The sequence below is a fragment of the Sebastes fasciatus genome, chromosome 2 (genome assembly GCF_043250625.1).
Source record: "Sebastes fasciatus isolate fSebFas1 chromosome 2, fSebFas1.pri, whole genome shotgun sequence".
NCBI lineage: Eukaryota > Metazoa > Chordata > Actinopteri > Perciformes > Sebastidae > Sebastes > Sebastes fasciatus.
Window position 1 is genome coordinate 16628109 of NC_133796.1, and position 23213 is coordinate 16651321.

The 23213-nt window shown below is 39.9% G+C and overlaps 1 protein-coding gene across 4 annotated transcripts in view; it reads left to right on the forward strand.

The window, feature by feature from the left end:
• Positions 1–1861: 1861 nt before the first annotated feature.
• esrp2 (epithelial splicing regulatory protein 2) overlaps positions 1862–23213 on the forward strand; it is a 29661-nt gene continuing 8309 nt past the window's right edge. For 2 of the 4 annotated variants that reach the window (XM_074611920.1, XM_074611944.1), the window contains exons 1-12: positions 1862–2383; positions 2829–2957; positions 13241–13354; positions 14614–14728; positions 14918–15013; positions 16424–16478; positions 17329–17439; positions 17977–18109; positions 18236–18278; positions 20613–20914; positions 22187–22420; positions 22541–22739. In XM_074611920.1, coding sequence (XP_074468021.1) covers positions 2252–2383; positions 2829–2957; positions 13241–13354; positions 14614–14728; positions 14918–15013; positions 16424–16478; positions 17329–17439; positions 17977–18109; positions 18236–18278; positions 20613–20914; positions 22187–22420; positions 22541–22739 — 1663 coding nt within the window. In that variant the 5' untranslated portion in view covers positions 1862–2251. The remainder of the gene's footprint in view (positions 2384–2828; positions 2958–13240; positions 13355–14613; positions 14729–14917; positions 15014–16423; positions 16479–17328; positions 17440–17976; positions 18110–18235; positions 18279–20612; positions 20915–22186; positions 22421–22540; positions 22740–23213) is intronic. The other 2 variants (XM_074611935.1, XM_074611926.1) reach the window with 2 other exon arrangements.

A 23213-nucleotide genomic window follows, 5' to 3' on the forward strand; every position in this document is an offset into this window, starting at 1 on the left:
TTTCCTTCTGTCCTTCCTACGTTCCCTTCTACCTTTACCTACCTCACCAAGTAAATCAGGGCAAATCTTCCCAATGATGGCACAATAGCAATCACAACTTTGATGAATACTGCCCTGATATGGTGCAAGTGTACAATTTAGCATCTGCACAACATCAGTGACAACATAAAGACTGTTTTCAACTCCTTTCTACCACTGAGTACTTTAGACTTGTGCAAGAAAGCGCCTGTTGCAGAGCATTGCATTTAATTACCCAGAGGCTTATGTTAAATCAGTGTGCAAAATGTTATTTTAATGTTGAATCAGCTCAGTTGCAGTAAAACTCTGCTACCAACTCCCACAACATGTATTCTTTCAGCTTTAATAAACTCCTTATATAGATGTATCATTCAAATTGTTACAAAAACCTGAGACAAGAGGTATAGAATAAGGCAGACAACAAATATTAACAGGCTACTCAAATGTTTCATTTCCAACTCAGTAGACCTATATTACAGTTTCATGTGCATCATTAAGATTTACTCCAGCTAATTTTTATTGAGCCTGTTATTTGATGGAAACACCGTCAGCACTTGAAGAAGTATAAACCGGGCTAATTTAACCTTTTAAGGTGAGACACTTGGGCTATTTTGCTTCCATAACATGTCTTCTTAAAGACTAGTGGAAAGAAAACATCCAAAATACACATTTTAGGTGTTCATTTTTCTACATTTTGTCTATTTGCGACTGTAGATTTCTCCTAAATTCACCCAAAGTTAACATCAGATAATGCCTCATTTGCATATTTAAACATAACATTTCAGAAAACTTGTAATACAAAAACTAATTGTCTTAATGTAAGTAATCAACTGGGGAGGTTTCATGGTGATCTCTATTAAAGTTTTTACCCTATTCACCTGTAGTGTCTTCAAAATGTATGGAATTTTACAATCCATATCTTTAAAGGCCATTTTCTCAAAATTAGGTTTTTCTCAGACTCTGAGCCAGAAACCTCCACTTCAGTAACTCTTACATACACCAAACTTTCCAGTATCATTCCTATCTATATTCTGAAGGTTTCTACACATCAATCGTACCGAGCAACAACATACAACCACATAAGCCAAAACTGATTCTCAATCATGGATACATCAAATTGAATTGTAGAAAATACAGGGAGAATATCCACAAATAAGTCAGGAAATAATAATTATAATAAAATTAAATTTAAAAAATAATAACAAATTAAATTAAATTAAATGAAATAATAAATAAATTTAATTAAATTTAAATTCAAATTTAATTTAAAAAAAAGAAGATACTACTACTGGTTACTCAGAGATTACTGTAGTGGTTTTATCAAAAAATGTCAAAAAGGGGCCCCACACTTTGACTCTAATATGTTAACAAAATGAATCAAGAATCCAATGTTCAGATTTTTGTTCTGGAAATGTATGCAAGTTAGCACATTTAATAAGATATGCCTCATTTGCATATTTAAATATAACATTTCAGAAAACTTGTAGCATATAACAAAAAAAAAATTGTCTTAATGTAAGAAATCAACAGGGGAAGTTTTTCATGGTGATATCTAATAATTAAATAGTTTACTCTATTCACCTGTAGTGTCTTCAATAAAATGTTTCTATATGTTTGCAGGTGTATGCTGGTGTGGGTGTTTTACATTTAGTAGATCAGTTCATTTACTCTCCACTATCAATGTGAAACACAACTCCTGCTCCATGCCTCATGGAAGTATTATACTGTACAGCCTTGTGTTTTACCAGACTATACTTCCTGATTCAACCCATCTGACCAATCACATCACAGCACTCACCCCAGAGTCCCACCCTCACCTTTCCAAACCAGCCAATAGGCGCGAGGCCTAGTGCAGCTCTCCTCGCGCACACAGGTAAACTCAGGAAAAAAAATAGAAAGCAGAGGAGGAGGGAAAAAAAAAAAAAACTCCAGGGCTTGTTATGGAGTTCGTGTGAAAAGAAACACGGATTTGCACCCTTTCTTTTTACCAGTTAAACCAGTATCTCTGGATAGAGAAACACTCAAGTACTTCAACAGGTAGAGTCTCTGACCGCAAACTCTTCTTCGTGGCTCCTCTTGAAAAATAATCTCCCCCTTGTTTTTCTCTCTCTCCGTTTTACCCTCAATTCAGCCCTTTTGTTCGCTCTTCTTATCACTTGGAAAAAGGTGAACCCTCGTGTTATTTTTATTTTAATCTCTGCTTTAATTGTAGTTTTTACCCTTGTGGTCCCTGATGGCTTCGCACAGTGATACTCTGGTGGTGTTCTTTGGGGCAACAGCTGGTGCAAATGGGGGTAAACTGGGTTCGGATGAGAGGGAAATAATTCTCTTGGTGTGGCAAATTGTGGATCTACATGAGAAAAAGGTACGGACCTTTTGTGTGTAAGGTATCTTATGTAGTAGTTTGTGTCTTTTACCTGTAGTGGAACATGTTATGTTTGACATTTAAACCAACATGGTGTGATCTCTGAAACAGTCCAGCCTGCTTTTTTCTCTCTCTAATGCGAGCTAACATCTTTAGCTCACCTTTCTACAGGTGTGCGACCTAAATTGAACACGCAGGTGAGGACTGTTTCACCTCATAGTAATAATAATGGAGAGAAAACACACCGTTTTGGTTTGGCATGTCATGCTTCTTGATATTGACAATTAAGTGCTTTTTTTGCAACTACATTGTCAATTTGTGTAAGAGTTAATTTTTCTTGAATGTGGGGGTATACTATAGTGTGTAATTTGCCATAAATTAGTTTTTTTTTTAAATTTCTTGACTCTGTATTCTTCGACATGATCCGTTAAATCACCTCTCACAGGTCGGGGAGCTTCATAGATGTGTTGTGAAGCCAGACTCTGTGGAGCTGACAGACCAGTGTAAAGAGGACACAGGGCTGACTGTGGAAGACTTCATCAAAGCTGAGCCTCTGGACAAAGTCCTGCAACAGGTGAGTTTTTTCACTCTGTTGGGACACATGCACACACAGGACTTATAGACATGCGTTATTGTTGTGGCTAGGGCTTGACAATATGACTATGTATCGTCTAAACGACATAAAAATGCTTTTCTGTATCGTTTCTAGCGCGATATAGGCTCTTTTTCTCTATAATTTCAATGTTTTATTTTGCTCCAGTTTTTAAAATGAGAAAAATACTCAGTACTTTTCATTTGTGAAGTATTTATTTCACACAGGAGTATAGAAAAATAGGTTTTTACCATGTGGATGGTTCATATTGACTATTTATTAGGGGTGCACTGATACCGGATCGGATATCGGGCCGATACTGACTCAAATAGCTGGATTGGGTATCAGTGAAAATGGGGCTATTAAATTTTATGTTTATATTCTATATACATTACGTACTGGGATTTTAATTCCTGTTTAAATTTTGACCAATAGGTTTACACTTGAATTGTAATTCCTGTTAATTTTGAAGATTCTTTATGTTATGTTACGTTTTTTTTACTTTACGAAGCTTCGGAGCCCAAAAAATGGTATTTGTCCGCTCCTCTTGTGTGACTGATTTGAGGGGTTACCTTCTAGACACGGATTGTAAGCGTTTGGTTAGCAGCAGTAGTCGGCATCATGTCACCAGCTGTGTTGGATGCTGCTATTTGACCCTGTCTTGGCTAGGTCTCACTTGTAAAAGAGGTTTTAATCTCAGTGTGACTTCCTAGTTAAAAAAAGGTTTTATATACACACAGCATATACTCGCTGTCTTGATAACCCAGCTGCACACGGACCATAGAGAGATATGACGAGGCTTTTCAGGTCAGGTAGAATCTAATGTTATGTTATCTCTGATGATCCAGTGCCTTAGCTTGCTTCCACGGCTGCAGAAGACTGTTTGTGTGCCAGTTTGTTTCATATGCGGCAACGGCGTGTCGAAATGGGCAGTGGACGGGATCATACCGGCCAAAACAAAAACAAATGTTTCAGACTGGATTGGAAATTTCAAAGGAGAACATACCGGCTGTAGCGCTGTTGTCGGAGAAGCCAGTATTTCAATTTAGCATGTTTCCTTAATCTCTGACGACATATCATGGTCATTTTTATGATTTATTACAGTAAATATATGACATATTGGTCCTTTTAAGGGCACCTCGGCAGTGTCCAGGAGGTGAACAAGCACCTCTCCAGCTACCACTCCACTTGAACCCATGGATGCATAAAGAGAGCTGGATACAGCGTTGGAGGCGGGGCCTCGTTCATTCCTATGAGAGTTGCTCAGTGGCGTGTCGCGGGGTCACAGCCGTCACGCTGTCTGGGTCTCATCCACATGAACGGAGGAAGGAAAATAACTCTGGATTTGGCTATTAGTGCATTTTACAACTTTTAGTACCTAGGGCTATTCAAGTGTTCATACTGGGAAGTTGATTCATCTAAAAAAAAATTATACGCTGAGTTACAGACGTCTCTTTCCCAATGTAAGTCAATGGGAAAAAGTATTTTTGGGCCCAATGGCATCACGTGACGGACACGGAAGTTGTAGTTGTACCAACATTTGGCAACTACGAAAATTGGGCAATCGACGACCGGCGCTCTTCCTGGGGGCTTGCTTGAAGCGGCCACCCTCTGTTCCCCAAGCCAAGTCCCTGCAGACTGAGCTACTGCCGGCCTATAAATCTTTTCCCATGTCAAATATGCTTTAAAAGTCCTGGTGCTCAGTTTCACACCATATTTGAACTCTCTCACTGGTGAACTGAATTTAATACAGTTTGAAAATCACAGGAACAGCTAACATAAAATCTCTTTGCCGTCGGTAACATGATGAGTGATTCAGAAGCTAATTAAACCAACTTTCTTCTGACAGTTAATGCCCAAAGCGAGATGAGACGTGACAAGCCTGACTCGCTATAAGTTAATGTGAGGCGTGTCATCTGATGATGACCTTTTTAGAAAAAATGGTCTTCCTCCTGGCTGAGATATGTCATTGGTTTGGCCCTGACAGTTAAACTCTGCTGACAGTTAGTAGAAGCTAAGGGGCTAGGATGGGCAGCGCCACGAGGCATCTGGAGATAAGGAGGAGTCGCAGGTCTAGTCTTGTCTCGGCCTGATGCATGCTGCAGACATCTGGAAGGGGGAATGTTTACCTGCTGGGACCGCACCTCTGTTTTAGGCTGCAGGACAGACAGACAGACAGACGGGAGGGGAGGGGAGGCTTTCAGACCTGTAGGCTTCATCCTCATTGCAACACTTCTTTATGACCAAGACGTGAATGTGCTTTCTGGTTCCTCCTTGTCAGGAGGTGCGTTTCGACAAAAAGTGCTTATGTTGCCAAACATGTTTTTCAACCACCTTCTCAAGAGTGTTTTGTTTGCACTCGCTGCACCTTTCCCACCCCTCCGGTACGTCACGGTTTAAGAACCTCTCATTTTCAGGCTGGACCAGTGTGTTTGGGTTAATATTAGTGCTGCTGGGATCTAAATACCATGCATGCACAAGCAGGTTGGTTGGGGTAATCAATTGGGTTGTTTTCTTTAAATTCTTTCTGGGGCTGTATAGCAGTGGCGCTGCTGGGGGTTATGACACTCAACACATAGCCAGAACCGGCTTAGATTTTATAGATCCAATTGCTGAAGTCATTTGTGCCTCACACAGACCTGGTAAGGCTTCAGCTCCACTGTAGGTTAGTTTGTGTGCTGAACCTTCAAATATTAACCCAAGCAATCAGTTCGTTCTCTTCATACCTTTGTCTCACCAGTTACTTTCTCTCTCTATTGGCCGTTCTGAGATTAGTTTTATCCCGGTTGGTACAGGGAAGTAAAGGAAATGGGCATTTAGTTTGATGCGTTGTATAGAACTGCCGTATAGAAGCAGTATGTGCTTTCTCTAGCCAAGTCCAACTTATCCAATGATTGAAGGAAACAAGCAGCAGCCTCTTATGGTGGGCTTGTTGTATTGACCTGAGTGGTCAGAGCCGCCAAGGACATCCATTGGTTTTCTTTGGTGAAAGATTTATTAAGAGAGAGATAAGCGGGGCTTTTTAACACTAGGCTTCCAAACAATTTGCCAGCTAATAACATAAAATTGCAGCTGTGAATGCATAATATTTAATTTCATGAGCTTCTGTTGCACATGCACTTGGACCTTTGAATGCTTTTGTCAGTTGTCCTACTGACATGTTTTACATTCAAGTTGTGGAATAGACATGAGTATTACGTTCAGTCTCGTCCCCTTCTTTTTCCCAACCATGTGCCACAGATCAGCAAGTCAATAGCTCTGCCACCACTGAGAAGAAAAAATATCTAATAGATATTATCCATACAACAAATGAGATTAAATTAAGAGCATACAATTGATTATCTAGCTCTTATTGTTGCTAATTTTGCTCTTGAATTGCACCAGATTGAAGCATTTAACTTTAAAATGCAGCTTACAGAGGGGTAGGGTGAATATTCCTGTTTTTTTTCATGTTGCAATATATATAACAGATTAAAATATTGCAATATCAGTTTTTTCCAACATCGTGCAGCCCTAATTTGTACATTAACAGGGATATAGCACAGTATGGAAGTGAAAACAGCGCTCTCTTTATTTTAATGTGCAATAAAAATATGTTGTCGCTAAAATCAATGAATAATCGTGATAAATAATCGTGATATCAATATTGATCAAAATAATCGGGATTATAAATTTGGCCATAATCGTGCAGCCCTAATGTGAATAAACCTAATAAGAATTAAAAAAAAAAGATAGCTAAAAAACTCCTGAGTGTGACTGCTAAATCACATGTAGATTGTTGTGTAAGATGATGACTGTAGATGACATGCTAGTACTTGAGCATGTGCGCTTATGACTATAGCTGTGACACTTCTATCACATTATGATGTATATGTGTCACGTCTGCAGTTCAGTTCAGTTCCTGGGTTGATGGATGGTGTAGCTGCTGTCAGGCTGCTGCTGACGGCACAGGCCTGGCGTTAGTCTGGGACACTGACAGCATGTCGTGGCCTGCAGGGTGGGAGCTGCACGTGACACACCTCGTTGTTGTTGTTGTTGTTGTGATACTGTTCTTCAACTGTTTTAGACCACAGCCAGAAATACAGACTACTGGCTTCGGAGTTAAAGTTACTGTTTTGGCGCCTCGCTTATAAAGGCAGCCATATTGTGACATGGAAAACATGATGAATCACATCTAAGAGTGATTCACACAAGCTGGAGTTTAACGCCACGGCAAAAGGCTGCTCAAAATGACACACAAATCACTCACCTGAACCAACGATGATGGAAGTTATTACTGGGTGTGTCTAAAGACTCCTGAGGCCAAAATGTCAAGTTAATGCCTCCATGAAAAGAAGATCTTGAAAGAATGTTGATGTTTTGTTTCTGTTGCTACAATGACTATGTTTACATTCACACAAAAAAACAAGTTATTGGGAGGAATCAGACTAAGATAGGAAATTACTGTATCTGTTATATTACTGTTTTGTAATATAATACAAAAACCTGTACTTAAATATTAAAGATTAATGTTATGTAAGATTCTTTGTAGTATACTGTATATGCAGCTTGAAGAGACTTTTTTGGGAGACAGCGAGGGAACAGTTTTCCTTACTGTGTGCATGTTTGTGACTTTTACAAACACTGGAAACTTGTTCAGTTCAGTTTTAGACGTATTGATTTCAGTTGGTACTTTTTGTTGGTCTGGTATTGTGGTGCACATGTTCACAATGTTAAAAACCTTGTTAGAAACTGGTGAGTCTAGTTTCCCAGTTAGATCATTCTCAATGTAAGCAACGTACAGCTCTTCTGTGTCCTGAGTCGTGGCGGCAGTGTGTGTGTGTGTTTGACTTTAGGTGCCTCAAAGAGTAACCACAGGGACTGCCCCGACACTCCCTGCTGCTCTTATCGGAGTTTGTTTCATTCACCACCACCACCACCCCACCTCACCTTTGCATACAAACGGTCCGGCTACGCTGTAGAGCAAACTCTGATAGGACCATGTTCAAAGGCCGTGTCCTCCCCCTCATATGTGGAAATGCTTTTCAGAGGGCAGAGTGAGAGCGAAAGTTGGTTTAAGAGAAATCTGGGTCCACAGAATGTATGTGGATCCTGAAATAATGAAACCGAAAACAGACAATGAAAATACTTTTTTTTTCCTATAGTAAGATGGCATTATCATACAGAAAGTGTGACATGCGTTACTTTTTTTTTTTTTTTACATTAGAGCCGAGCGAGCCAGTAAAGCATGCAAGATAACGATGATTGCATCAGTGGAATAAACACATTATTTGTTAATTTATTTTTTGTTTAAGTGGTGCAGGTTGGAAGCAAGTTGCAAAGACTACTGTGGTGCGTTTATGAGTTTGGCTCCGTGTCCTGTTGCCTACCTATCTGTTGTCACTGCGAGATTTGTCTTCTGTTCAGCTTGTTTGCTCAGTTTAAACTGTGGTTTTAGACACAGTGGAGAAAAGGGAGTGGGTGTGTGCCGCTACGTCATCTAAAACATTTGCTTTTCTCTCAGTAATCCGGCTTTAGTAATTGACCAAGGTGGAGCTGCGTGCACAGCTATGAGCAAACATTAGTACTCTTGTTGTCACTGTAAACATGAAATTGTGCAGTAAGGCTGTGCTTAAAAATGTGCTGCTGGATTAATCGACACAACTTTGGAGTATTGTAGTTTTGAATTTGTGTGTTTACTGTTAGAACAATGAAAGCTTCAGGTATTAAGTTGGATTAAAGAAGATACCTGATTTGTTTTATTGATATTGTGAGCTTTTGGACCCATGCAACTCCCCGAGAAAAAAACACAACAAAACACAGCGAAGACTTTATGCACATTCAACGAATGAAGGAATTAAAATTTAGGGACTTTAAATTCCACAATTGTTCTTTTTACTTCTTCTTTGCTGCTTACTTTGACAATTATAACTCCACCAGTGGCTGACGTTGTAAGGGCTTTATAGGTATAATATGCAAGAATTAATGACAATAATTAAAAACAATGTATGGACTGATACAAAAATAATTACTTGTGCGGAGTTAGTTGTGTGTTTATTTGTGTTTTAGAACGTAACCGCCATGAAACAATCAGAAAATAATGTTTTATTTCTCTGATTCGCTGCTTTGTTCTCACTAACGCCGCTCTCTCACTTTAGTCACTCTATAGCTCACTAAACCATCGCTGCTCTCTCTCTCCGTCTCGCTTGTTGAGCAGTGGAGGTGTGGCCAACTTTAAATGTTTTGTGTTTACAAACACCAACCGACAGCAGTTACATATTATACCTTTTAAAACAAGGTGTGCTGGTGATGTGGTATGTTGACACTGTGGCCAGGACAGTTTGTTTACTTTGGCAGAAATGCTAATGGGGCTAGACTTGGATCAGGGGTAATTAGATATGATGTTGCCAAGACCTAGCTAAGTCTATCATTTTAGATTGTGTGTATGATAATTACAGCGGATGAAATAGATCTGTCCTCTGTGTACATTGTACAAATTGTTTCTGGGTGGCACCTTTTAGTTAAGCATAATGTTGTGGTTACAGACACAGTTGAGCATCCTTTTTACTATTGTTCTCTATGGTAACCGCCCTTAATGATGAAGTCATTTAGGTCTGAGATTAGAATGACAGCGCATCTGTTGTGTATTTATGGCGGGCGGGCATGTCCTCTAATAACTCCTGTATCAGATCCGGGACACCACGCCAACTTCCACTTATGCAACAGCTCTTAGACAATGTGAAAAACATCCATACTGTCTTAAAGGGGACCTATTAGTATGCTTTTGTGCTTTCCCTTTCCTTTAGTGTGTTATATAGTTTCTTGTGCATGTAAAAGGTCTGCAAAGTTATAAAGCCCAAAGCCCACGCCAAAGGGAGTTACTCTCCCCCACAGAAACACTGCTCCTGAACTGACTGAAACACCTCGCTTGAAGTCTTGCCTTTTCTTCCGTAACATAGTGATGTCACCAAGTAACACATTTGCATAATACCTTCTTAGCGGCTAGTTTGGCACGGCCTCAAACAAAGCTCGTTAGAGCGGAGCTGGAGCGGAGTCCGAAGGGTTTGGTTTGGTTGACCAATCACAACAGAGCGTTTCAGACAGAGAGTGAAAAGAGGTGCTGCAGCACAGCCGGTATGAGAAAACTAAAGCCTTTTTTGAACATTAAAGCAAGTAAACATGTTCTAGTAGAAATCCAATATACAAGTAGGAATCTGAAAATAAGCATAATAGTCCGTGCTCTTGTCGGTGTATTTCCTGCTACAGAGGACATTTCCACTTCATAATATATCCATGTAATGCTGTTTGGTAACGTGCTCGAGCTTCCCACCTCTAACACACGGACCTTCTGCATCTCATGTGATACACTCACATGCTCAATGTTAAACCATCATATGTGAGAACTTTGTGGTGTTTTATCTGGATATGTTGCTGCTTTCCTTCTCAACTGAGCCATGGCAACATTTTGGGAAATTGAGCTTGCATATTGCTTGAGTATTTTTGAAATTCCTCCTGTTTAAACATGACCTTGACCTGGAAAACTGCAGAAACACTTACAGGGTAAGGTGAAAGAGGCCTAAGGGCTTAGTTGAAAGAATGCTAATGACTGTGCATCTCTTTTATTTACTCACTATTGCACAACATCATAGTTTTGAAAATAAAACTTATATATGTTTTGTTTTTTTTAGTTCAGTGACCAGTGATCTTTATAGATCTGCTGGTGTCCGTGGGCCCTCTGTAAATACCGAGCTGTTTTTCCTCATATCGATTCCTTCAGGTTTCTGTCCAGCCACCCCGAAACCTCCTTAATCTAACCCCGAAGCATTTGCTCCCTTGTCAGCAGCTGGTTAGCGTTGCCAAATCGCCCTGCATTTCTCTCTGACTGTTAAGGAGCATGCCTCAACACGCACCCCTAATACTCTCTCACTGTCTGCAGATCAGTCATATATAGCCAGTGGCCATGTGAAACCAGTCATTCTTTGGGTTTTCGGTGGCCTCACACCCACTTACACAGGGGATTTTGAGGATTCAGGAACGAACAAGAGAAAACAAAATCAATTGATTTTTATATAAAATCTAATCATACAGAAGTTATCTGGAGACGCTTTTCATATAGAGCATGTCTAGACTGTACTCTATAATTAAGAGACCTAACAAGAGATTCCCCATGAGCATGCATTGTTATGCGACAATGGCAAGAAAAAAACTTCTCTTAAACGGGTAGAAACCTCGGGCAGAACCCGGCTCTGGGTAAGCGGCCATCTGCCTCGACCAAAACTAATAATAAACTAACTAAAAGAAAGTCTCCAGCTTGCATGGGAACATTAAGTGGCATTCAAGTCAAATGACTTCAGAAATTATGTAAAGTAATGTAAGTGGAACCCATGTATGAGATGCCACATGCCCCCTTAGGGCTGCACAATTAATCAAATATTAATCGCGATCACGATTTTGGCAATTAAATGAACATGATCGACTGCGATTTTGCTGTTTAAAAATGTGTTCCTGAATGCTGCGGCTGCAATCCAGAGCAGAAGAGTAATGTACTGTATATTACTCGTTTGGAAAAACAAAAAATGCACTGAATTCAGGTGTAAAAGAACCTTATTTTAAGTCTTATTTTGATGCAAAAATTTGTTAAATAGCAGGAATGTAGCCTAGTACAACGTGGAAGTGAAAGCAGCAATTTTGGTCCAAGTTTATTTTGCTTCTAGGCGATACACTGTGAATAAGGACCAGTATTAATTTGATGCAAATAGTTGTACATTAGCAGGAAAGTAGCACAACATGGAAGTGAAAGCAGTGCTTGGTTTATTTAAATGTGAATACAAATATTTTGTCCATAAAACCGTGATAAATAATCGTGATCTCAACATTGATCAAAATAATCGTGATTATCATTTTGGCCATAATCGTGCAGCCCTATACCCCCTTTATGGTCCCCAGATCCTCTCCAATATAATTGCTTAGCACAGCATTCAACCTATGAAAAAAAATGGCTGCTCTTGAAGATTTAATTATTTAAAATCATAGGAAAATGATTTAAATCATTCTCAGAAATGCAGTCCTCCTGATATTGAAGTGATGGCTTCTGTTGATGATTAAATGCTGCCAACAACAGGTTGACACAACACAAGGAGTGGGGCTCATTAAATGTGGTAGCTATAAATAAACACGTACATATGTGGGAGTTGCTGGTATTTAGGATTGGGTGTTGTAACCACGTGTACGTAAAAAGGAGGCAAGCAGGTTGGACTTGTATGGATTGTTTTTTCCTCGTCGTGCAGAGAGAAAACTGTGATCCTCGTGATTAGTGGTGTGATCATTCCTCTCCTTTGTCTGCTCCCTCCCTCCTAGGCAAACACTGAAACCTGTTAGACAAGCCACGTTCCTAATGGGAAACAAACACACAGTCAAATGTCAAACACAACACCACCTTCACTTGTTTGCCTTTAGATTAAAGTACACTGTGTTATAATTCTCACTTTCACATAGTAGTTGGTGTTTGCACAACAGACACTTGAAGCATATTTGAGTCATTTATTATGAAGTTAATAAACGTTTGTTGTAAATTAATGGGAGTGAAATAATCCCAAATAAAGATATTTTGGTAACCTTTTATATTCCACGCACGCTATGAAGCATTAGTTAAGGCTAACACTTCATTGTACAGGTCTGCAAAGTTCAAGTAACATATTTGAAATTTCTTTGGAATTACTTCAAAATTATCCCAATATTTACCTCAAAATCTATCAAACATGACTTTCTTATAAACACGATTTAATAATTATATGCTAAAATAGCATATAATGGTTAAAATAGGGCCCTTAGGCTTGAGAAGCGACTGTGCACTGCTCTTCATTATGCATTCTTCATTTATACATATGATTTAGATATGCACTAATGGTTAGTGTGTGTGTGTTAATAGATGTTTTATAAACGCTTATTAATACTGCAATTCATGATTAATTCAGCTAGTTATTAGTCGTTCGTTAATCTAAAGTGAGGACCATCTATGCCTTACTGCATGACTTTTTATGACATACTATGAATTACATACTAATGTGTATTAATGTAGGAACAATGCTTTATAAGTGATGAATTAAGTATGTACTAATACTTAACTAATGCTTTATAGTGTGCAGTTATTATAAAATGTTACCGATACTTTTAGGTAAGTTCAGATTTGATATTGAAAGTTCCGCTTTCCTGTGATGTGTACAATGTCTTGTAATAAAATCCATGTTTAATTTTCTTTTCTCCTTCCACTCTGTGTCGCTGTGCAGTTCCAGCAGTCGGTGTCATCAGAAGTGAAATGCCTCGGCAGAAGCTCTTTCACCCTTTGTGTCGACAGTCCCCTCGTCATCCGACAGGCCCTCCACCCCGAAGCTTCCAAAAAGGTAACGGCTCCTACCGTTGTTGCAGATGCCTGTGATGCCCTTAAAGTAACATTTTAGCATTTGAGATCCAAAATGAAAATATTTCCAGCAGCATTTTATTCTTTTGTAAAACACGTATTGCATGACCTTATGTTTCAGAGGGAGAATGTTAGTTGCTTTGTTAAAATTAGTACGTATGTTTCCACCAGCTGTTTTTTTTTTTGCTAATTGCTGAGCACTAACATGTCATGCTCTGCCTTAGAATACCAGTAATCCCACTAAACAAACCAGTTTTCTCTGTTCATGACTTCAGTTAAATGATAATGTCTGTGAGGAACCATATGGGAACCTTAAACATATATAACGAGTAGGGCTGTCAACGTTTTAGGCTGGAACAGGCTCAGTTTTAAAGCTAGAGTGAAGATACTGGCATCACATGAAACTAGAAAGCCTAAGGAATTTATTTGTACCAACCATGTCATACTAGCTTGTCGCAAACTAACGCTCCAAACTTGCGCTACATTTTGGCGAGGAAAAACTGGCATGGCCATTTTCAAAGGGGTCCCTTGACCTCTGACCTCCAGATATGTGAATGAAAATTGGTTCTATGGGTACCCACGAGTCTCCCCTTTACAGACATGCCCACTTTATGATAATCACATGCAGTTTGGGGCAAGTCATAGTCAAGTCAGCACAACTGACATACTGGCAGCTGTTGTTGCCTGTTGGGCTTGAGTTTGCCATGTTATGATTTAAGCATATTTTTTACGCTAAATGCAGTACCTGTGAGGGTTTCTGGACAATATATGTCATTGTTTTGTGTTGTTAATTGATTTCCAATAATAAATATATACATTCATTTGCATAAAGCAAGCATATTTGCCCACTCCCATGTTGATAAGAGTATTAAATGCTTGACAAATCTCCTTTTTAAGGTACATTTTGAACAGATGTGCGATTAATTTGAGATTAATCCTGATTAAGTATTTTAATCAATTGACAGCCCTATTAACTAGTTAATTTCTAGAAATGAGCTGGAGTGAAATGCGATAAACTTCAAGGGTAGATGTGGGCATTGACCCGTATTAAGAAGTAATATAATTCTTTTGAATTATTATTATTTCCTCCTTTTCGTGTTCCTGGTTATAACTCAGACACATGATTATGTCAGCATGTACATACCTTTTTCTTTATATCTTTTCATCTCTTGGTCTGCTAGCTTCCTGGTGTGTCCAGTACGTCATACTGAATCCTTTTGTTTTTTATCTCGTCTTTTTCAGAATCTTGTCCTTCCTGAGTGTTTCTTTTCATTTGTGGACGTGAAGAAGGAGTTTCACAAATGCTGCCCCAATGCCAGCGCTGCGCAGAGGCTCACACTCGCCTCCATGTTGGAATGTATCCCTTACTAGTAGTCATGTTATAAATACTCCTTTTAGCTGTATGATTCAGCTTTTCTTTGCTAATTCAGTTTAGTTTTACTGATGTAAAAGGAATAGGCACAACATCTTTGCAGCATCAACAAGTAGGACGAAGTCAAAATAAGAGGCCGCTTACACTGGTCAGTGTCCTTAACTGTGTGTGTAGATGTTGGTCTTCCTGCCGCATCGGAAGAGTTGATGGGGGCGAGGGAGGTGAGCAGCATGGTGCAGCTGACACTCCACGTCCTGGCTGAGCCCTACAGTAAGTAACCACCACACTTTGTAACTAAAATGAGTTTAACCCAAACTCTGAACTACCTGTGCAGAGAAAGCAAAAAATACATATGCCACTGCAAAAACATAGCACTCAAAAACAAGAAAAAAAGCAATAAAATGGGGGAAATATTATTTAAAATAAGCAAATGTATCTGCCTACAGAACAGGAAAAGGTCACCTGCCAAGATTTTGTAAAACAAGTAAAAATATTAGGGCTATCAAAGTTAACGCGATAATAACACGTTAACGCAAATTAGTTTTAACGGCATTAATTTCTTTAACATATTAATGCAATCGATCTTTCTGAAGTTGTAGTGGGCTCAATTTTAAAGCTAGAGTGAAGATACTAATATCATATGAAACAGGAAAACCTAAGAAATCCATTTTGGTAACAACCATGTCATACTAGCTTGTCACGAAGGAGGGTAAATAATGCTAAATGCAGTACCTGTGAGGGTTTCTGGACAATATTTGTATGTGTTTTGTGTTAATTGATTTCCAATAATAAATACATGCATACATTTGCATAAAGCAAGCATATTTGCCAACTACAATGTTAATAGTAGTAAATACTTGACAATTCCCCTTAAAGATACATTTAAAAAATTTTTTTAACAGATTAAAAAATGTGCGAATAATTTGCAATTAATCACGATTAACTATAAACAATCATCAATCGCATACTTTAATCGATTGACAGCCCTAAAAATAGCTAATCTCAAATAAACCAAAGATATCTTGAAACCAGTACAGCTACACTAAAAACAAGTACAAATGTCTAGATATCTCAGTATGTAGGAAAATTTGCTTACATTTTGCAAAATGCCAGTGCCATCATCTTGAAATAAAGCTATACTGTACGTTTAGAAATAAAACCTGATTAAAGACATTTCATCTTACTTAGATTTCAGTTTTTGCGGTGTGTGTGTTTACCTACTTTTACTACCGGATGGTTTGGGGTTTATAAAATCAACATTAAGAACACTTTTAACTAGAAGTTGTGGTAGTTTGTTGATCACTGATTAATATCTTGATTATATTATTGCTAGTTAAAGAGCCAGAAATGCTCATACTTCACTATTCTCTACTACATTAGAGGATTTACTGCCGTATGGATGGATGTGAGATGACTCCGGATAACTTCCAGTGCAAATAAATCAAACTTTAATCAGACATCTTCTCTTGACTGTGGCAGTCGCCTCTGGCCTTACCCCCTTAATAACAGCCAAGTAAGTCTTTGGGTGTGACATGTACAGGAATGCAGAGGGCTTAAAACACGCACACACTGCCTGGCAGAGTGAACCTGTAGAACCACTGCTGAAAAGAGACAACATTGTTTTGGACCTTCAGGATGCAACAATGCACTCAACCATACAATTTTATTGTTGTTTTCTAGACCACACGTTCTCCTGTGTTGAAACAGTGAAGTACAAGTTTGACTCCGGCACATGGTATGTATGAACTTTTCAATAGATGTACATTAATCTCACTCCATCTTTGTTCCTACCACACCTGTTAGTCTGTTGTTTACAGACTGACAACCCCCCGCTCCTCCAGCCATATTCAGCTCTCAGACCTCGGGCCCTTAGCATTGATTACAGCAACAGGGAAACCACAAGTGTGTCATTAAAGCTGTCCAACTTTGCCATCAAGTGCTTACCCGACTATCTAGTAGCAGAACACCAAATCCTGCTGCTCTCAGACAGTCAGAAGCCCGTCACCTTGACAACCCCCTGACATTTAATCATAGGAGTGTGTTACCGTGTTAAGCACTTACTGTGAGGGGCCTCTGTGTCTGCACTCCGTGGACAATCTGTTCAATTGAACAAAAGCAATGTTTTTTCTAGAAACTATAGTCACCTGCAGTGGGGCTGCACAGTTAATCGAAATTTCATCGAAAGCAGAAAGTGCCTAAGGAGGCGCAATATTTGTTAAAGGCAAAATGTTTGTCAAAATACCATTTAAGAATTAAATATTGTCATGCTGCAGAGATGTCCTGACCTACACATCATATTCTACTGACAGAAAACATCTTTGTTTGGTACAGATCCCCGCAAATAACACACCATAATAATTTTAATAAGTTTTTCAATGAAAATGAGAATGATGTTAAAATCATTCCTTCTAATATCACAAAATATATCGCTATTGCAATATCTTATATTCTTGATAGATTTTTTTTTTTCTCCCAAAATCGTGCAGCCCTAATCCGAGGGATGTTTTTAATAATCCGTTGAAATTATTAATCCTTTCTATGGTCAGAGTGTCATTCATGTTTTGTTTTGTTTTCTCCCTCTTCAGCAGCAAGACGGAGCCGGTGGACAGTGAGACGGTGATCAGAGCACGAGGTCTTCCATGGCAGTCTTCAGACCAGGACATTGCTCGCTTCTTCAAAGGCCTCAGTATTGCCAAGTATGTTTGACTTGACGGACATATTCCAACACCCCCATTACTCCAATGAACTTTATATAAACTTCTGCTGCAGCAAAACATTTCAAAGAGATTTTTTTTTGAGCTTTCACATTTTTATTTTTTGAAACAGCTAGTGCTGTCTGCCATCGTGATTGCAAAATCAGTTTTGAAATTTTCAGTGTCTGTAGATCATATAAAATGCTCTTTGAAAAGTCTAATGGAAACTTCCAGGATTAGTGTGTTAGGGGTAGGAATCACTAGAGGCCACACGATACGATATCATTTTTTTTTTTTGTAAAATAGGCTAAAATAGTTGTTTTGAACATCCACAAAACCTCAATGGGATAGGTGCTGTATTTCAAAAAAATAACTTAAATATAATAGTACCAACACAATATGATTCAAGCTGCTTTAAGCTTTTATTAGCAACATTTCAACACGACGCTGGTCGATGGGAAGATCTGTGTGTTGGATAAAACTGACTGTGGCTCCATATCATTAACTGTGTTCATACTCATGCATTTATCTGTGTTTCAGGGGTGGCGTGGCCCTGTGTCTTAATGCTCAAGGCAGGAGGAACGGCGAGGCCTTAGTTCGTTTCATCAACTCAGAGCACAGGGACCTGGCCCTGGAGCGCCACAAGCACCACATGGGCAGCCGCTACATCGAGGTTAGATTCAGCATTTACTTCCTGTTCAGACTAATTTGTTTTGTGTGTGTTTTAAAAAGTCTAAACTAAGTGATGATAAAATAATGTTCTTCGTGGCTAAATCCAGTTCTCCTCTCGTCTCCTCAGGTGTACAAGGCCACAGGAGAGGAATTCCTCAAGATCGCTGGAGGTCAGATTTCACATCTTTTTTTTTCCTCCACTCTTCTTTTCTCACCACGTTTGTATGATGGTGAAAGGCTTTCTGTTAGTGTGAGGGAGACTTTTATTTCATGGCTTTCCCGCATCTTTGAGGAAAAACAAGACCACATCTGTAAAAGAGCAGCTCTTTAGTGACCGTAAAACAGCGGATCTCATTTGAACTCCGGCTCTCTCTCTCTCTCCTGTTACCTGCGTCTCTGTCTCATCCCACTGACTCTCCAGCAGCTTATCTGGTACTCATGAAAGACGCTTTGTGAGGAGCCCCCTCCCCACCACCCCCATCCCTTCCTCACCTCCTCATCCCCAGCCCAACCCTTCAGAGGCCAGTTGGAGAGAAATTTCACTCTCGGCTAACAGCGGCTCACCTGTTCAGTTCAGCCTCGAGCTGCACTCCCCTGAGGGAGAGGCGGCTGCCGGCCGGTGAAAGGACCGGCTCAGCGCTGATACAAAGGGGGTGTGAAGAGACAAAGGCAGCACCCGGGGTCTGTGGACCACAGAGCAGCAGCCACCAGTAACACAGGACAGAGATAGCAGACAAAGAAACACAGTCACACGGAGCAGATAAACTTACAGTAGCTGCCAGTCTGACTGTGGACTTTATTCAGATGATCAGTGCAGATTGACAGCACATTGGACTTTAAGCAAATAGTTCAAGCAGACAAGACAGCTGCGTTTATCAAAAGAAATGAAAGCGGTTCACAGATAAAGTATAATCCAAAACATTTATAATAAATATGGGCTCACAGTCCCCTGGCTAGTAGTAGAAGGAACACACTAAATAGTTCTCTTAAAATAATAATAATAATTTTTCCGGCTAGTCGGTAAAACAGTTTTTTGTCTGAGCAATAATATAAAAACTATGAGCCACTGAACTTTATATCCAGTGTTTATTACCTGGATGACAATCATATATTTTGATAGCTCATCAAAATGCTCTTTATCTATCTGAGCATGTAGTTTTCAATTTGTTGCATCTACTGTATATAATGATAGTAATAACTTTATTCATTAAGCACCTTTTAAAAACAGAGTTTACAAAGCGCTCTGACAGACAAAGCAAGTGTATTTTCTACATAGTTACAAAGCAATCAAAGGAAGCCGTATAGCTGAAACAAAACTTAACTGAACATGGCATTGTTAGCAAGCAAACGGTCAGTTGGTTTAACAGCTCTACATTTGCAAGTTGAAGGGTTGACTGTGTGATAGGACGAGACAGTTTTAAAGCCCCTGTTTGCATGGTCATATAAGTGAATATATCCTCTTAGTTTTTGCAAGTCACATCCCCAAACTGATTCTTCTTGAACTATAGCAGAGTAAAGAGGAACATGATATAAACAACGGAAATAAACCGGAAACCAAATGTAGGTGATTGTGTAATGGGGGTTTAACACTTCCGGTTCCCTCGTCAGGGAGTCAATGGGTTTTTTGTGGCTAAATGAGACTGCTAAACGACATCACGCTGGGGCAAAGCCAGTGTGACACATTTTTGGTTGCAAACCAGCCATTTTGCCTGTAAGAACACCACACTTCACTTTTGTTTTGTTTCTGCTACTTTGCTGCCTAACGATGGATGGTGACGCTGGCAATTGTCGAAAGAGAAGCCAGGGTGGCAGAGGGTTGGGAGATCTGACGATACATACACTGTGGGATGATCAAAATGTGGCAACTGAAATTTCTGCACTTTTTTTCGCTCCCTTTAATATTTCAAGGCCATTATGGGCAATATTGCAAATCAATTAGCATGATTCCTCTATGGCAAACATGGATTTTTATGATTATTGGATCAATCTGATGAAATACCTTTTATTTGTCACATATTTAATTTGCTGGATTAGTCAAACACCGGCTTTCCTGTCTGGTTATTTTATGCCATGCTCGATGTGTAGCTCTGGGATGGCAATGCCGGTTGGTGAATTCCCCACGTTGGTTCAAACTGAAATATCTCAAAAACTATTGGAAGGATTGACGATTGAAATGGATGTTAGCGTGCTGAAGTTTTGCTTAAAGCACCGCTGTGCTAAAACATGGCTGTAGACTCTGTCACGTTTCGATAAAAAGTTTTCAACCGAAAAATGGACAATATCATGATGTGTATCGATATCACAGTATAAAATTAAATGCATCCTGATGGAAGATTTTAGCCATATCGCCCACTCTTAGCTAGTGGTGTGTTGTTATCTTGAAAACTGAGCTGAACTGACAAAAAAAAACAACATAAAGAATATAGACCTTGTTTGAGAACATAATGATAAGTGTCACTAGGATGGTCGTATTATGTTTAATCATTGCCGTCCTCTGACTCCAGGTACATCTAACGAGGTGGCCCAGTTCCTGTCCAAAGAGAACCAGGTGATTATCCGTATGCGGGGGTTGCCGTTTACTGCCACACCCCAGGAAGTGCTGTCCTTCCTCGGTCCTGAGAGCCCAGTTACAGACGGCGCTGAGGGTCTGCTCTTTGTCAAGTATCCTGACGGACGGCCCACTGGCGATGCCTTTGTGCTCTTCTCTTGTGAAGAGTACGCCCAGAACGCCCAGAAGAAGCACAAGCAGATCCTGGGGAAGCGCTATATCGAGCTGTTTCGGAGTACTGCGGCCGAGGTGCAACAGGTAAACTCTTTCAGTTGTATGTGAAATAAACAAATCATGTCAGATTCTTAAAACTACTGCTGGGAAAATGTGCTGACATACTACATCTGAGGATTCAAAAATGATTAGTTTTAAGCTCCCCTGTGCAAGATGCTTAATAATACATTTAAGGCCCAGACACACCAACCCAGCATCAGAGAACTAGCTACGATGAAGGCCGACTGTTGCGTCCCCTTACGTCTCCTTTGTCTCCTTTGTCTTGGCCGACTAGTTGCACTTGAACCCTCCACAAAGACTACAGCCGACGGCCAGTTAGCACGTATGTTCTGCGCCTACGTGAGAGGAAATAACTCTCCACATTAGCAGGTCACGGTAGTCTGTATTTGTCATTCAAAAAGGGAAACCGGAAGAACATACTCGGTGGATAGACTAGAGCCAATGATGCGGGACACACCTTAAAAATTAGGCCAACGGACGCTCACCGACGGTCCAAAACTGGCTGACAGCCGACCGTTGGCTTGTTATGTCAGGGCACTTAGGTTTGTGTTGTGCAATTCCAGAAATGTCTTTTTCAAAATAATATTAAGACTGGAAATATGAAGAGGGGAACTTGTGGCTTTGGTTTTCTATTTCAGACCCAAACATGTTTTCCTTGGCAGTAATTGGAGTACTATTTGAGACATAACAAACTAAACATGATAAATATGTAGACAAATCCATGCATTTAGATTTTCTTGCAGTTAAAGAGCCTTCGTGAGAAAGACTTTTTGTCATAAATGAATATTAAAAACAATTGTTCCCCTTTCTGTGTGTGGTACCAGTTCACATGGGCTGACCACACCAGACAGGTTTCTAAAGAACTGATGTTGTGACAACGTAGAAAGTGAGCAAACATTGTACTGAAAGTATGTGACGAAACAGTAGAGACATCCAATAAGTCAGATGATGAGTTGAGTTTGCACAACTGAAAATGACTTTTTATATTATTACGCAATGTATATGTATGTTGTTTTTCTGAATCACCCCGAGAAACCGCTGTGAACTTTTTAACCTTCAGCTCATTTCTGTTGGCTGTGAAGTCAACCTTTTTCATCTTTTCATGTTTTTCTATGTACATTTTTTTATTGTGTCTAATTTGCACATGCAGAACATTTCAATGATTGCTTTCAAGCCTCTTATTGACACTGCCGGAGTCCTTCTTTAGAGAATGGTGTGAAATGAACTCTGAAAACTGAGATTTCAGGCATTTGCAGTAATTTCTTTTGATTAATCATCCTGTTCTTTGTTTGCCAGGTCCTGAACCGCTATATGTCCGCACCTCTGATCTCCACACTGCCCCCTTCACCCATCGTGCCCGTCCCGGTCCTCGCCACGGCTCCCTACCTTCCAGCGGCCAGCAGCACTCGTGACTGCGTCCGCCTCCGCGGCCTGCCCTACACCGCCGGCATTGAAGATATCCTGGAGTTCATGGGGGAGCACACCGTTGACATCAAACCCCATGGAGTCCACATGGTCCTCAACCAGCAGGTCAGACCGTCAGACCATCATGTTAATCTTTGCAGTAGAAATGCCTCCGCCTTTGAATCTGAATTGTTGGTAGCTTTGTGCTGTACTCACTGTCCGTTTCCTCCTCTGTCGTCTCTGCAGGGTCGACCCTCCGGCGACGCTTTCATCCAGATGAAATCACCTGACAAGTCGTTTATGGTGGCCCAGAAGTGCCATAAAAAGACCATGAAGGACCGTTACGTGGAGGTGTTCCAGTGCTCCACAGAGGAGATGAGCATCGTGCTGATGGGAGGAACCCTGAACCGCAGCGGCCTCTCCCCTCCACCCTGCAAGCTGCCCTGTAAGTCAACTCCACCTAATGGTTCATCTGCTTTCCTTCAGTTTCCCTCGTCTGGAAGTCAATGGGTTTTTAGTTAGATGTTTGAAATAAGGTCTGTGGTTAACACAAGCTGAAGAGATTTTAACGTTTTGTTCTACGATATAAAATACGCAAGTAAATATCCTACTTGTGAATTTTATGTGTCTTTAAAAAGGTGGTTGCTAACAAGTAACTAAATGAGACTACTAAACGTCATCACGCTGAACACGAGTCCGCCTTTAGCTTAGTGGTGGTGACTTTAGCTTTTTACTAGCATTCACCCTTCAAAAATCATAGTAGTGCTGACTATTAGTGAAGATTATCTTGCTGAATAAAACATGTAAGTATCATAAACGTTTGTTTGCCACAGAGTTTATTTTCTGCAATAATGCAAAACCCAATGGGAAAATCCCGTTGGCTTTTTGTCGAGGGAACTCGTGCGATTCTAACTTCCTG